The sequence below is a fragment of the Pyrus communis genome, chromosome 12 (assembly GCF_963583255.1).
Source record: "Pyrus communis chromosome 12, drPyrComm1.1, whole genome shotgun sequence".
Lineage (NCBI taxonomy): Eukaryota > Viridiplantae > Streptophyta > Magnoliopsida > Rosales > Rosaceae > Pyrus > Pyrus communis.
The window spans coordinates 15,071,990-15,088,238 of NC_084814.1; the positions used below are offsets into that span (position 1 = coordinate 15,071,990).

The window sequence follows — 16,249 nt, forward strand, 5'->3', positions numbered from 1 at the left end:
AGGCAACAAGGCAGGGAGTCTCCAGTTGCATAGGAGAGCAGATTACGACTTCGAAGAAGAGAGAAACTGAGCACACCAGAAATGGTAGTTGCGGTCGAGCTTGGTTGTGAGAAAATTGGTGACGGAGGGAATAGAGGCAGCAGCAGTACAGAAGGACGCCATAGCTGAAAAGAAAAAAAAATTGAACTTTATCCTTCGTCGTTAGACTAGGGCTCGCGATACCATGAAAGCTAATCTAATATGTTTATAGAACACAACTCAATTAATAAGTGAGCTGATTACATTGATATTTATATGAGTAGAATTGATATACGTGTAGAATTAGGATTACAAATAAATGGCAGCATGTGAACTAAATGCAAAACAGAATCAAGATTGAACTTGATCTGCAGCAGTAGCATGGTCTGAGGAATCTATATTGGGACAAGACTGTCGTTGTGCAGGTGGTATTGCAGTCGGTTTATCAATATATATATATATATATATATATATATATATATATATATATATATATAATCCTTTCGATGAGCTTCAGTTAAAAGATCCCTCAAATAAGCTTATGTAAGGGACCTATATTGCACAGACACAGACAAGAATTCGGCGACAAAGTGACATGGCAACATGGCAAATCTCAAAAAATAAGGACACGAACATGACTATCTAAAAAAAATGCTAGTGAAAACAAAAGCATCACTAGAAATAAAATAAAAAAAGATCCTTTTATATCAATGTCATCGAACAAAAAAAAATTCTCTTGAATTAGAAAACCGAAATCAAGGAGAAAAAGAACCCACGGGCCAAGCTTGGCAGACTCCCCCAGTCGTCGAAACACGGATGAGGGTTTTCTTTCAGAACCTTATTCACCCCTTTTTGTAAGTCAAGATCAACATGATTGGTTGGGTGGCTAGAAGCTGACTAATCAGCTCAAAAGAAGAACGCTATAGCGGGAGATTTATTTCGTATCAAGAGTTTGTTGGAGAGGCCAGGGAAGACAGATTGATAGATGATGTTAAATCGAGAGAGAGAGAGAGAGAGCTCCTCGTTGGCTTTTCGAGACAAATCATAGGAATGGTGCTAATTCCCATATTCCTTTTAGTCTCGTTTGGTTTTGAGGGCCTCCCCGTCCCCTTCTAGTTTTTTGAAAGCCATAAAACTTTCGATTTGGATCAGCAGCTGATCCAAAGTAATCCATCTCATAATTGCATATGACAATAAACAGAGTTTTCTTTCCATCAGCAAAGTCAAGTATTGAATGAGTGTTCGTTTTTGGAGATGGATAGAAATCCTTGTTTCATCTTTCAGTTAGAAACGGGGAGGGGAAATGCCACTTGTGACGGCCAACGGAAGGACCAGCCCCCTTTGTTTCGGAAGTTGTTTATATTTCTACATATGTTTCTTCCTCACTTTCCTGCTTCTTTTCTTTACTCTCTCAAAAAAGAGTTATGTTTATGTTCGTAGTACCTAGCAGTGAGAATCCTAAAAATGATTGTTCTGATGTATCAAGTAAATTCTTTTAAATGCAAAAATAAAATAATTCTCTGTGGTGGAACAACATTTCCCCCTCGAATAAATTCTTCTTTTTGGTTGCTAAGGAAATGTTGTTATGTTGCCTTGAACGGTGCACTAATCCTTTGAATCAAGTACCAACATGTATCATCCCCCCTAGAACAATGTTCTCTGTCAAACCCTTCAACTAATCGATACGTAGACTAATACTAAATGTGCGCATACAATGTGTGCAAACTGTGTAAAGTGATGATAGTTTAATGAATAAAGTGAGCAACATATCTTGAAGGTAGGAAATGTGTCTTAGGGTAACAAATCATTTTAGGCCCCTATGATTCTAAAATGGTTAAAAGCGTTTTTATAAATTAATACCAAAATTCGATATAAAAGAAAATCAAATACCAAAATTTCGATATATAAGAGTGTAATTGTGGTTTCTTTTGCTGTGAAACTAATTATTAAGAGAGAATAGGGGGATGGCCGTTAGGGAAGAGAGAAAGAGAGAAGGGCTTTTAGTATTCTATATTTCTATGTGTAATTCCTGATACTTAGTGCCTTTATTTATACTAATAATGATAAAATGTACTTGCCCTACAATTAATACAAGTTGTACAAGGAGAGGATCTTCTAGATCTAACGGAATTTCTACTTCTAGTTTACACAATTATTAGCATTCAATCCTTAGTTTTTTAACAATTTTGCAAATGAAGAGAGGAAAAAACTTTAAAATTGTGTTTGGATGAGAAAATTTAAGATTGCCAAGAAATTTTAAAATGATAGACTTTTATTTTCTAAAATTTGTAAATTTTCTTGTTTTAGTTAAACTAAAAGTATAATGGAATTTGAACACATAAATTTTTATTTTTAAACTCGCACTCGTAGAAATTCTGACTTTTGTCAAAATTCCATGTTTATTTTATTCATTCTAAACATAGTGTAAAGCAGCATGCAAAACTAAACAACGTCCATCCTAAGGAAAAAGAATGGCTGAACTACCATCGTTATTTCATCTCCACCGTCAGGAAAGGGGAACCACCACTCCACTCTGAATTGCATCTCCATCATAATTTCATAAAGAGCTGATTTCGTAGAAAGCATCACTTAAGGGATTCTTGCTGATTTTGTGGTGTGGAGTTGATTTCCAACATCCCCTTCTGTCGATCTTATTTCTCGTTGGCTATATCTTCCATGGGAAACAAGATTTCTGGTTGCTTTACAGCAATTCCCCAAGGCAAGATAAAGCTTCTGTTCTTTTCTTTTGTTTTTACCCTAATTTAGTTTTGTACAGAACTTGCTATGGTTGTGCAATTTTCGTTCACATTTTATCTTGGGTGCAAAAGTTGCATTTAATCATTTAACCTGTGTTTTTACTTTTCATTTACCCTAATGTGCCAATGCTGCATTTTTCGCTAGTACTCTTTAGGGTTTTTTTTTCTTTTTTTTCTTTTTTCTTCTTTAAATGATACTCCAAACTACTCTAAACGGAAAGGGAGATTTCAAGCGCACTGCCATGCATCAACCCAAAATAAACATGCGATATTTTAAACTGCTCTTTAGCTTTTTCTGAAAATGTAGAACAAGCGTAGCGTTGTTAAGTAGTGAGTATGCTATTACAATCAACACAAAATAAGAACGTGAAAGTAACAGGCATATTTCATGTGTTCCTTAATTTGGCTGGTTTGTGACTTTTACTAGCAGGTGGTACTTCAGAGTTGGGACCAGATTGTAAAACGATAAGCCAACCCAATGAGTACCCAACTGGAACAATTTACGAATACACTGTCAAGGTAAACAAGCCTATCTTCAATTAGTTTTTGCACTTCTCCTCTCTCTGTCTAGCTGGTAACATCAGTACTGGTCGTTTAGTTCACGGAATAGGTTCTTTGGGAAGAAAACTCCCATGTCTATTGTCAGGAGATGGGAATGGAAAATTTTGATTTCGTGTTTGGAAACGCTGGGAAATGGAAAATTTTGATGTCGCCATTTCTCCCGTTCCTATGTTTGTTTTACAAAGTAGTGGGAATCAAAATTTGTTCAGTTTTTCAATAATAAAGTTCTATCAAGTCGGTATTTTAATTTACAAGTAGTGTAAATCAGTCAAAAAATAATGCTTGCTCTTCAAAATGACGGGAAAAAAAATTCTTGAGGGAAGCCAGTTGGTATGAAATTCATGCTCATGTGAAAGTTCATACCCATGCAGCAGGTATCACATTCTCAAGAGTGTGTTTACCAGACATGAAAAATGGTATCTCGTACGTATTCCCAGTGCTCTAATCCACGTATTGAACGCCAAATGTTTTTCAAACTGTAAATATAGCAAAAGGTAGATAGTTTCGAAAATATGTGATTGTGTTGAATGTGTTCTCTCTCTCTAGCTGTACAAATCCATAAACGAAATTCATATGTTGGATAGAAGTAGTTTTATTGTATCTTGATTTATAGTTCATCTGATGGTTGCTAATTTATATGTTTTGTGCAGGATGTTAAAGGAAAGGATGTGAATCTTAGCATGTACAGGGGAAAGGTTCTAGTGATTGTTAATGTTGCTTCCCAATGGTATTCCTTATAATCACCTTTCTGGCATTTTTTTTCGTTCTTCGTAATATTTTTAACCAAAAAATGCAAAGTTCTTCGTTGATTGTTGATTTTCATTTCACTGATTTCCGCAGTGGATTGACGGATGAAAACTACACGGAATTTAATCAACTATATCAAAAGTATAAAGATAAAGGTATGGATTCTGAGCTGATGTTATTTTTTCATGCTTGCCATTTTAACAACCATTAAAAAATTTAACTGTAACAACCAGGTTTCTAGAAAAATTAGTCTTGAGCCGCCATCGATCGATGAAGTTTTTTTTCTTCTAGTAATTAAATTTATTCTGTTTTGCTTCTGCAACAGTCTAATATTTATGAGAAGAACAAGAATTCCTTCAGTTTTGTAATATGAAAAAACATTTTCATCATAAACTCAATTACTAGGTCAAAAGGTTACTGAAATATTTCTACTATTCTCTTTACTTCTTCTCCTTTGTATCATGTACCGGGGGTGCGGCCCAGGCTTGGAGATTCTGGCATTTCCGTGCAACCAGTTTGCTGCTCAGGAACCAGGAAGTAATGAACAGATTCAAGAGTTTGCCTGCACTCGTTTCAAAACAGCATTCCCAATTTTTAACAAGGTAGATTCAGAATCGAAACACTAGGTTATGTTGCATCTGCGTTCCAACAGTGTAAACATATTAGACTTTTCGACAAGCCAGAAGATTGTTCGACTGGATGCCTCATGCATTGTCTTTGTAAAACGACGAACAACTGCATTGTAACTATGCGCATGCTAACAAACTTAAACTTCTAGAATTTCATATATGTATAATTGTTCTATATCGGTGCTTATTTATAACTCCCGTTAGGAATTTTGCAGGTTAAGAGTTTTAGATGTGTTCTTGGACGTTGTTGTAATTATTGCACACTTTTAAATTTACCATTTTTGTTCTTGTGTTAGATTGAAGTAAACGGGTTTAATACTGCTCCGTTGTACAAGTTCTTGAAGTTAGGCAAATGGGGATTCTTCGATGACGATATCCAGTGGAACTTTGCTAAGTTTCTTGTTGACCAGCAGGGGAAACCTGTCGGTCGTTATTACCCAACAACTTCACCCCTTAGCCTTCAGGTGAAAACCTGGACGTCGAATTCTCAAATATAATGTTATGCTGCTTCTGTTGTTTATTGCAGTGATCATCGATAGGTTTTGTCAAGTACTCTAGCTGTTTAACATTGTATTATTTTTGCAGCATGACATAAACAGGTTATTGGAAGCCTCATGAATACTGTGAGATGCAAAGGCGTTAACCCGAGGGTGCATGCTCCCCGCCAGATTCACTAATCGAACAAAACGATTTCTGTTCTTTGTTTGATGATTGACATTGGCCTAGTTGGGAGTCAAGATGTAATGATCTCTTCCGAACCATCGTTGACAGTGACCTGTGATACAAAAACTCACTAGCTTCATCTAGTTTCCTTTAAATCTTGTAAAACCTGGTCTGTTAATTGGTTGTTAGGAGTTTAAAGATGCTAATCTCGTGGACACATTTTTGAAGAAAATGCCCGTCTGCTGGCATTCACGAAATAAAGGTCCGATATGGTCATGCCACCATCGCCTAACTCACACCTGTTTGAGCAGACGGGGGACGAGCATTCTTCGCTGTGTTTTATGTTTTTCCGATCGATACAAGCGCTGTTGTCCCCAAAACACTCCCTTACGACCTTAGTTTAACAAAAGTGATGGTAAACATCCTAATGGTTCCAGATTGGTACACATGGAACCACATCTCAAGATACCAAACAAATCAAAGACATTAGCAGGGCTGTCATTAGAAGGGGCTATAATCACTTCTGAGGCAATAATCGCTTTTCCCAAAAGTGACTATGTCCCTATTAATGAATCACTACCAACAAGCCCCGAACGGAACAGGTGATGCTCCATCACCTTGATAGCGAAACACAAATTGCTCTGAAGATTTGTACAAAAAGAGAAAAACTCATTCATCCATACATATGCGGCATATAATTCTGCAAATTGTGATTTTGAATTGGTTACGAACTTCAAAAGGACTTTTGATTCAATAAGAAGTTTCCACCTAAAAGCCAAAAGAATATCTTGCTACAGATGAGTCTCTTAACCTCCACACTACTTGAAACTTCCTCAATGAGTGAATTTTGTTACCGAAACATCTCCCAGAGTTATGGATTTTGTTACAGATTATGTTAGCATAAACTTGTTCAACCGCCGGTGGGTGAAGAGTCGTCAAGTTACCCCTTCTCACAGATGCAGTTCATTTACAACAACACATATATACAAAACCGGCATGTCTGTTGCAGCTTATCTTCATCCGCGAGTCAAGTCAATACCAGTGTGGCCATTTCTCAAATCAACTTGCCGCGAGCCAGGCCAAATGCCTGCACCGGAGGGATTATAATTTTGAGTAGGTGGGGCACTGCTTGGTAGAGCCAATTTCTCGCTATGCTGTGGCTCGGAATTCTCGTCGCTATTGGGACCAGCCAATTGCTTGTTCTTGGTCTTCGAGCTACCATATACAAAACTGCAAAGCACAACCTGCAACAACACATGAATCGGATCTTCAATAGGCATCTGCATTCCTTCACTACAATTAGAACTGATAAAAGTGCTTCTAAGATCATCCGATGCTAGACAAATATCAAATGTCACGACATGTGTGCAAGTGCAGACAACCAGCAGGAAATAAAACATTAGCATTCAGCCTAGAAACGTTGAACAAATTACTGAGCAGTAAACAAAATACCTGCACTGGAGTTGCTGCAATAAGCACTGCGACAGCACCACCAATGACATGACCATTAGGATTAGAAAGGGAAACACTTATTCCCCCTGTTCGATTGCGAGGTCCACCATCCTCGGCAACTAAGTACGAACCTGACAAGCATAATATCTGGAACCGACCCTGCAGAGCCACATAAACAACCAAGTTAAAGGCAGAAAATAAGCTAATTATTGCAAAAACCAGACTTGCAAAAGTAAGTGCATTTTTATGAGCAATGATTCACTATTTCAGCGTTGAATACTGTGATAGACATTTTACTTGATAAAGTTAAGAACACGTTTCTGGGAAGAATATATAAACCTTTTGAGCTGCTCCAGAATGGAACAAACAAAAGAGAAATGTTGATACTCTTTGAGATGGAAGTAGGCATTCCAGCCTACTTAAAACCTGGATAGTATCTGGGATTCTGAACTAATTACTGTCAGAGTAACAATGTTTAACCTGCTTCTAACAGTTAACCCACTCCTAATGGCACCTTTTCTCCTCTTACTAATAAGCATTGACCAATCCACTGAACTATGTTAGGTTCGGCCACTAAGAAGGGTTGGCAACAGCCTCAATGACAATCACCATAAGCATCTCCAGATTCTAACATCTGATTATCTGGCTATCTCACTGAGACTTGCAGCTGCTACAGCCACCATCAACCCATTAAATCATCAAACAGCCAGAGTGTGCTGTCATATGTGGACATCTACAATTTACAAGACCCTTTGACGAATCCTTCTACATCTAACTAAGCATGCAAGCAACCTTCCCCGAGGCAGATTTAAATTGCCTGCCTCAAAAACCATGAACATCACAGTATAGCTTAAAACCCCAAACCGTAAACAAATGTTGAGTTTTTTTCCTTACCATCCTCCCATGTTGCACAGATAAAGATACAGATGGGGATATCCAGTACCATACGGTACGCTAACACGGCAAATCTCTAAAAAAATAACGATACAATATGGAAATTAAACTAATATATATTTTTAAAACTATATTTTATAGGGTTCATATGTCATTATATAAGTTCAATAACAAAAGAGTGAAGCATTCATGTTTATCTTTTAACATTAATAAAATAACTCACTGCTCAGTATTTATGGTTTTTGAGAATGGTCCCCGCCTATCCCAGGAATGGAATGATTATCCCTGCCCAATGGGTCTACATCCATCTCTAAATGTCCCGGTGAGTCTACCAAATCCACAAGAACAACGGAATTTAGAAACTACAACAACCCAAATTCCTAACTTAATTCAAGTCAAGATTAATATTTTATCTTGACCGTATGCTAGGAGTACAAGTATCCAATAGTCAACATCACAAGTCAATGATACTCCAAGTGGAGGTTCTGATGAGTATCGGAAGGTATCGTGGGGGTGTAGGCATCCGATACTCACCCTTGTCCAAATTTGAAGTATTGGTGCAACATAGACATTCTCCAAACAGATTCCCTGCCTCCTAGCCCACTTCGTTTATCTCCTTTTCATTCTATTATTTCATTAGTTCTAATTCTATTGGTGGCCCAAAGGCCGTGTTAGCACATTGTATACCATTACCAACTGTTCTTCTGCCCCATATGTATTTGATAAGTAGTTAATTACTGCACTAATTTCCCTTTCCCATCAGCTATTTGAACCAAACAGAGTGCTCAAACTATTAAAAGAAAATAAATGTACTATAACTATAACCAAGCACAAATTTACACAATGAGCGGACAGCTCTTAGCAATCATAAACATTATAATGCTCAACAACTTAACTACAGTTACAACTTACAGTATTTGCACAAAATGATTTAAACAAATAGAAGAAAATTTGCAGCTTCCTATCCTAGTTTTGGAATAGAAATTCTAACTGAGATATGGTCCAATATAGAAGGAAAAGGAACTAAAATGGAATTATTTCTTCTGCTGATACGTACTTAATTACTGCCCTAATTTCTCATTAGGAACTAAAAATGTTCAAATTATTACAGAAAATGAGATGTACTATACATATAACCAACCACAAACTTACACAATGAGCCTGGAAGTGGACAGCTGTTTGCAATCATAAACGTTACAACACTTCACTAACTCAACTAAGTTGCCAACTTTGGTATTTGCAAGAAATATTTTTATAAATAAGAAACATGTGGCATCATATCCCACTTTTGAAATGGAATTATCCATTAGATATAGTCCAACATAGAAGGAAAAGTATCTAAAATGGAATTCTTTCTTATGCGCCATAAAGAGCAAAATTAAAGAGAAAATTGAGTTAACCTCATATGTGACACTGACACCAGTAGATGCAGGCTCGCGTAGAGTTACAGAAGACACTGCACCATTTCCAGACAATATGCATAGCGCCCTTGGTCTCTGTTGTGCGAATAACAATAATTTTGCTGCAATGTCCTATTGAAAAACAATGAGGAAAAATGTTTAACAGGGGCAGGAGTTCATATGCATTTAAGCAATAAACCAACAGATAACTATCATTCAAAAGCAAGTTCAAGACAAAGACATAAAGACTTTCACCAAGAACCAGACACTACAGAAATCAGTAAGTAAACAGTAAACAGACAAGTGTTGCATGCATATAGAGTAGCCTGCCTTGCGTGTGTTTTTTCAAATGTATGTACTATGTATCTTGACTTTCTGGAATCCTAGTGATATGGCCATTCAACTGATATGTACATGTTCTAACTTCTAATAATTCCTACTGGGCTTTAACATAATAATAGGTAAAGCATTATGCAAAATTTTAATAGTGTAGTTCTATAGATTTATGATCCATAAACATCCACTTCAATATTTTAAAAACTATTTGGTCAGAAGCTTCTATTTAGTTATCTGAAGCAAGCATAATAGGGGCCAGTAAGAATGATCAGTGCCCATTTCTGGTATTCATCTGTTTTCTTTTCCTTATGCATGAATTTAAGAGCTTATGCAGGTTGAAACCATAATTAAACAAAGAAAATAACTACAACCTCCAGTGTCCTCACGGAGGGACTGTTGAGCACAACACATTGGAGCAACTCCATTGTTAGAGCACAAAATGTTTGTGACATCAATTCTTAGTATCTTACTAATACGAGCGGTGTCTAGCATACCTCTCCAACTCCAATGGTGATAACATGGGGTGCAAAAGCTAATCCTGCCGAAGTGTTCATCCAATCTCCTATGAAAACAGTTTAAAACGTCCAAGACATGGTAAGAATAAGCCGCCCTTATAAAACATGTGAGAAATAGAAAAACTTGAACTGGAAAATTACAAACGTCTAACCACCAACGATAAAAAAAAAAATCGAGTGTAGCGTACATAAAACAACTATATCACCAGAATCCATGACTGTTACTTCTACATACATCTCTGTTTCTGAACTCCTATACATCTTTAGATGTTTGTGCTAAAAAAAGTCGTTTGTTAGTGAGCACCTCAAGGACAATACTCGTAATTTACAAAATGGGGGAAGTTTACTAACATTAGCAGAATTGGCATGAATTAGCCACCACTTATAGAAATTGAATGAACGAAATTGATAAGAAAATGCTAAACAATAATGGACCACTAAATGCTAGCCAACTAAATTTAGAAAAATTGATAAAATTAGAACCGGAAGCAAACAAAAGTAAGACATAAAAAGGGGTGTTAGCAATTGCACAGAGATTTACCAAGAGCAGCCAACTGTTGCTTCCTACCACTCCCAGGTGGCCTCCCTCTACTACGTTTCGCGGTCGGATTGGTTGAACCCGGTGTAGGAGTAGGTGTTGCAGACATGGGAGACAACCCCAGAGAAACTGGCCCATCGGGGCCATACTTCCGGGGCCTCCCTCTTTTCTTCTTTACAGGCTGAGCTGAAGGCGCTCCGGGAGTGACATTCATGGTACTGCCATGATGTTCAAAATTGGGTCTTGAAGGCTCCACTGAGAATGTTGATCCCACAGAGCTGACCCTCACATTGGACTGAGGTTGGATGAGGGTGTTTGAGATGGGCCTGAACCCAAGTGCAGCATGGTGAAGTCCGCCACCGCCGCCAGCCTGTGATCCAGGAATAGACCCACCAACCCCTCCTCCCCTATTGATGTAGTATGAAGCTGACCCACCAGACAATCCCATTGCTTCCCTCCCATCCATGCATTTACTAAGAGATTTGTCAGTAAAAACCTCAACTCTTTGTCACCTAAAGATCGTTTCTACAACCCTCTTAGTCAATTTTAAGGAAAACAGAAAATTCAAACAAAATGGGGGAAAGGTTATAACATTATTTTCAAAAACCAAAAAAAAAAAAGAGGGGAAATAAATCCCCTTCAACCCTAAATCTTCCAGAGTGAGCTTATAAAAAAGGGTTTTGCTTGAAGTTCCAGAAAAATCTAAAACCCTAAAAAGTTCGGACCTTTATCCACAGAAACAAGTAACCAAGTGACTGCAGAGCTTGAACATTAGGACCCCTACAGACCCATTACACAAAATATCCAGCAAAAACCAAAATGTAGAAAATCCGGAGCTCAGGCAGCTACAGAGAAGCAAGAATAACAACCTGGCAGCTCTTGAGCGACTGCCTCAGACACAGCAACAGAACAAAACCCTAGATTTGAAGTCTAGGGTTTTGACAGGCAAATGCAGGAGGTGGAAAAGGGGAAAAAAAGGAAGGAGGAAAAGACAAAGGGAAAGGGGTTGGGGAGAAAAAAAAATGAAATGAAAATTTGAGCTTTTGTATGAAGTTGTGTGTGTGTGTGAGAGAGAGAGTTTTGTGTGTGAACTGTGAACTACTAACTGAGCAGGGGGGAGAGAGAGAGAGAGAGAGAGAGAGAGAGAGAAAGAGAGACAGTGCTTTTACCTTTTTCTTTAATCTGATCCGGTGAGTGAGGCCTGACGGGAGCTGTGGTACGGTGTCAGTATCCCTGACCATACGAAAGGAAAGACTTATTGCCATTGGACAGACGGGCCCCTACCCGGGTACCAACCTAAGATGTCCTCGTCAGATTGAATCCTGGCCGGATCCATTCCCTAGGGATTGTAGGGATCATGTAATCGTATCCGTTTATCGTATATCTTGAGGCCAATTTTCGTTAAGTACTATTTATATTTGAATTTTAAATTTTAAATTTAAATGATTTCTGACCGCACGATATACGGTGAACAGACACGATTGCGTGATCCCTAGGATCCCTAGGGAATGGATCCGGCGAGGATCCTGGTTCCTTTCTTAGGGCACAGAGTCCTCAAGTCCCCATGCCCCACATTCTTCGGAAGAAAATTCTCTACCCTCCTAATCTCTTTACCCTTTCATCTTCTCTTATTTGAATGGTCACGGTTAAGCCACGTCAACATCTTATATTAATTTTTTTATAGAGATAATAAAACAAAAAATAATGTGTGAGAGGAGGAGATGGAAGGGGATGGGAATGGGAGGGTAGAGAATCCTCCTCCACATTTCTCACCCTCTCCCTTACCTCTCTCTCTTGGTCTTGGTGTTGGTATCTTTGCTGAGTTAGGCAATCTCTAACTGAATGAGGGTCAGAGGGCTCGTTTTAGCCCTCTGGACCTCCAACAAATTAATATTTTAATAAACAGTGCATGGTCATATTTCTTAGGCCATCTCCAATCGAGGGTTGGCCAGAGGGCTCGTTTTAGCCCTCTGGTCCTCCAAGATATTAATATTTTAATAAACAGTATAGGGTCATATTTGTCTCCATCTCCAACCAAGGGCCAAAGGGCCATAGAGCTCGTTTTAGCCCTGTCACAATAAACCGTCTCCAATCGAGGGCCAAAGGGTCATAGGGCCAAACATAATTTATTATTTAAATTTAAAAACTAGAACAAATTAAATTTAAAAACTACAACAACTTAAATTTATGTTGTATAATTTTTATGTTGGTTAGTGTTATTTAATGTTGTTTCATATTGTTTAATGTTGTTTCATTTTACTTAATTTAATTTAATGTTGTATAATGGCTTAGGAACTTATAGAAAAAAAATAGAATTTAAAAAAAATATGAAACACAAATTTTGTAAAATAGAAGTTACAGGAAAAAAATAGAATTTAAAAAAAAATATATGAAACACAAATTTTGTAAAATAGATGTTACAGAAAAAAAAATAGAATTTAAAAAAAATATGAAACACAAATTTTGTAAAATAGAAGTTACAGGAAAAAAAATGGAATTTAAAAAAAATGTGAAACAAATTTTGTAAAATAGAAGTTATAGGAAAAAATTGAATTTAAAAGAAAATATGAAACAAATTTTGTAAAATAGAAGTTATAGGAAGTTATAGAAAAAAAGTAGAATTTAAAAATAGAAGTTATAGGAAAAAAAATTTGTAAATAAAAATAAATAAAATTGTAAAAAAAGTATTAAAAAATAACAGCTAGCTAACGTCAGCTAGCTGTTGTATTCAAAATTTTCCCAACTATTCGTGAACCGACATTATTGCTCTTATTCCTGCTGGTTATATCCGACAGGAAACCCGACAATTTTAAGCAAAAAATTTGGCCAGCCTGGGGTTGGCTGGCTGGTTGGAAGGGGCCAGCCTTTTGGTCCTTTGGCCCTTTCAGATTCCGTGGGGCCCATGAGCCCTCTGGCCTAACCCTCGGTTGGAGATGGTTTTTGAGCTATTTTCGACCCTTTGGACCCTTTAGTTGGAGATGGCCTTATCATTTCCAACCGAAGGCCAAAGGGTCATAGGACTCGTTTTAGCCTTGTTACAAAAAATCATTTCCAACCAAGAGCCAGAGGACCATAAGGCCAAAAATAATTAAAAATTTAAAATAAATTGTGAAAACACTTATTCGTTGTAGTAATTGGCGCCGCTTCATGTTTACTTGCGACGGTTAACAATTTTATGTTAAATTAATTTTTTAATTTAAGTGTCCAATTACTAGTACAACTTAGTTTGAGATAGTTACATGTATAAATGCACATTTATCATCTCTAACAGGAAGCTTATATTTGGGGCACCCATTATATTTGTCCCACATAGGCCGTGGGAGAGAATTGAGCAAACAAAAGCTTGCATGTGTGGCACCTATTATATTTGTCCCACATTGACTGTGGGAGAGATTTTAGCAAGCAAACATGCTTATAAAAGTTTGGCTTGCATGTGTGGCAATCCCATATCGGTTGTAGGAGAGATTTTGGCAAGCAAACATGCTTATAAAAGTTTGGCTTGCATGTGTGGCGCCCCAACATTGAACTAATCACCATTTTGGGTCTATAATTAAATATTTTTTAAAAATTTTGGCCCAAAAAAAAATTTTCAAATATAACGACTAGCTGACATCAACTAGCTGTTACATTCAAATTTCTGGCCCGGCCCAGGGTTGGCTAGCTAGGTTGGCCCAGCCGGTTGGCTCTTTGGCCCTTTTTTGTTCAGTGGGGCTCACGAGCCCTTTGGCCTAACACTTGGTTGGAGACGATTTTTGGGCTATTTTCGGCCCTCTAACCCTCTGGACCCTTCGGTTGAAGGTAGCCTTAGGTTCAACAGTTTGGTATTCTAATGTAAACAATGCTAGGAGCCAAAAAAGTAATATTTTACTTATTGGAACGGGCTGGAATTTGGTTGAGAAAGAGTTTTTTTGAGCCACCAATATAGGATTGTGAAAAAAAAGCTTAAATATGCTTTGTTTTAATGATTTAGAATTCTATGAAGACGATAAATATATTAAACGATGTTGTTTTCTTTTAATGTTATTCTCGCAACACAACATCTACATAAATGTGGCATTGGCTCTCAGTCAATTAGTTTAAAAGGAAACTAATAAGTGATTAGCATGGTCAATAAAATGTTGATTGTTCAGTTATCGGTCTAAAATTAAAAAAGAAGAACATGTATTCAAGTTTAGACTATAGAAGTAGGAGCAAAAGCCATTACTCACATGACACCCACCTTAGTTTTGGTACATGACACGACCTTAGTCATGACTTTTGCTCCTGCTTCTTTTTTTGTATACAAATAAATTGTATAAACATTATGCTTTATTTTAAGGGACAATATTTTTTTCCTTATACATTCATAGTCTCGTATAATGGTTGGATACCTCCTATTAATAAAGTATAAACAATTGGACTAAAAATTTGAACTTGCGATTTTTTTTGTATATGACACCCACCTTAGTTTTGGTACATGACACGACCTATTATGCCGTTGCCAATATGTTGAATTATCGATTAGCTCTTAGCTTAGCAATATTTCTCTTTTGGATACAAAAAAAGTCGCAAGTTCGAATTCTTAGTCTAATTATTTATACTTTATTAATAGGAGATATCCAACCATGGTACGAGACTATGAATGTATAAGGAAAAAATATTGTCCCTTAAAATAAAGCATAATGTTTATACAATTTATTCCTTCAAAGACAAATTCATATTCTATTCCAATAGCAAAAACCACACTGGAAGAATCCACGTGAAACGACTATTCGAAAATCAACTTTGGCACTATGTAAGTCTTTAGAGCCCTATGGAACTTTGAAATTTCCGACCATGAAGTATTACGAAATCATTTGGGCACTCCACGAGCCCCGTACGAAAATAGTATTGAGGTGTGATATCAAGCAAACGGGCACAAACTCTGGCGGACACCATTTATGTTCAGAGGCGTCCACATTATAAGAGCAATTTCATCCTTAAAGACTTTGCGCCAGCACCTAGCCTATTTATCCACTTCAGTGAACAGTACTAGATCATAATGAACAGTAATAGGCCAAAGCATCTCCACCCAAAAAAAAATGTGTTGCCACCCAATCTAAAAATGCGCTGGCACAAACGATCTTCATCCCTACAAAATGCTGTCACCCAGTCCATTTAAAATATTACATAATTTTTTTATAAAATAATAAATTAAAAAAATAGTTTTAATTTCGGATAGGATTTTTAACCAATCTCGTCACGCCACATGTCATTATCCGAACGTACTATTTTGTGAATAGATTTCCGCTAAGATTTTCAACCAATCCCAACAACCCACGTGTCACTTCCTGTTTACAATAATTTAGGCAAGATTTCGATAAGATTTTCAACCAATCTTGTCACACCACGTGTCATTATCCGAACGTACTATTTTGTAGATAGATTTCTGATAAGATTTTCAACCAATCCCGACATGTCACATGTCACTTCCTGTTTACAATAATTTAGCCAAGATTTCGATAAGATTTTCAACCAATCACGTAGTGCCACGTGGCATTGTCCAGAACCTCATCTTCTTTTTTTTTGTCCATATAAACCCTACATCCCTACATTCATCCTCACACTAAACTCAATCCTTTTTTTTAGCTCAGAATTCTTCTTTATCGTTTTCAAATCTTAAGTTCTTACAATGTCTTCTTCAAGGAGAGTGTATAAACAGTTGCAAGAGCAGCAGAAAAGGTTGTTGGCACAACAGGAAGAATTGGTCAATCTTGACGAA

General features: G+C 37.1%; 2 protein-coding genes across 3 annotated transcripts; one reads left to right on the forward strand and one right to left on the reverse strand.

Moving 5' to 3' along the window:
• Positions 1–81: 81 nt before the first annotated feature.
• Positions 82–5,388, forward strand: LOC137710055 (probable phospholipid hydroperoxide glutathione peroxidase). Its single transcript, XM_068449013.1, has 7 exons — positions 82–145; positions 3,205–3,293; positions 3,986–4,062; positions 4,176–4,237; positions 4,566–4,684; positions 5,008–5,175; positions 5,311–5,388. Exons 1-7 carry the CDS (start codon positions 82–84, stop codon positions 5,386–5,388), a joined length of 657 nt encoding a protein of 218 aa, XP_068305114.1.
• A 643-nt stretch (positions 5,389–6,031) lies between these two features.
• Positions 6,032–11,609, reverse strand: LOC137710967 (AT-hook motif nuclear-localized protein 5-like). 2 transcript variants are annotated; one of them, XM_068450143.1, is made up of 6 exons: positions 11,379–11,609; positions 10,513–11,021; positions 9,951–10,018; positions 9,121–9,252; positions 6,827–6,985; positions 6,032–6,618 (listed from the first exon to the last, which is right to left on the reverse strand). In XM_068450143.1, the coding sequence occupies exons 2-6, from the start codon at positions 10,973–10,975 to the stop codon at positions 6,391–6,393; spliced, it is 1,050 nt and encodes a 349-aa protein (XP_068306244.1). In that variant the 5' UTR covers positions 10,976–11,021; positions 11,379–11,609; the 3' UTR covers positions 6,032–6,390. The 2 variants fall into 2 exon arrangements, with proteins under 2 accessions (XP_068306244.1, XP_068306243.1); XM_068450142.1 differs by having other exon boundaries at positions 10,513–11,609.
• Between the last annotated feature and the right edge of the window lie 4,640 nt (positions 11,610–16,249).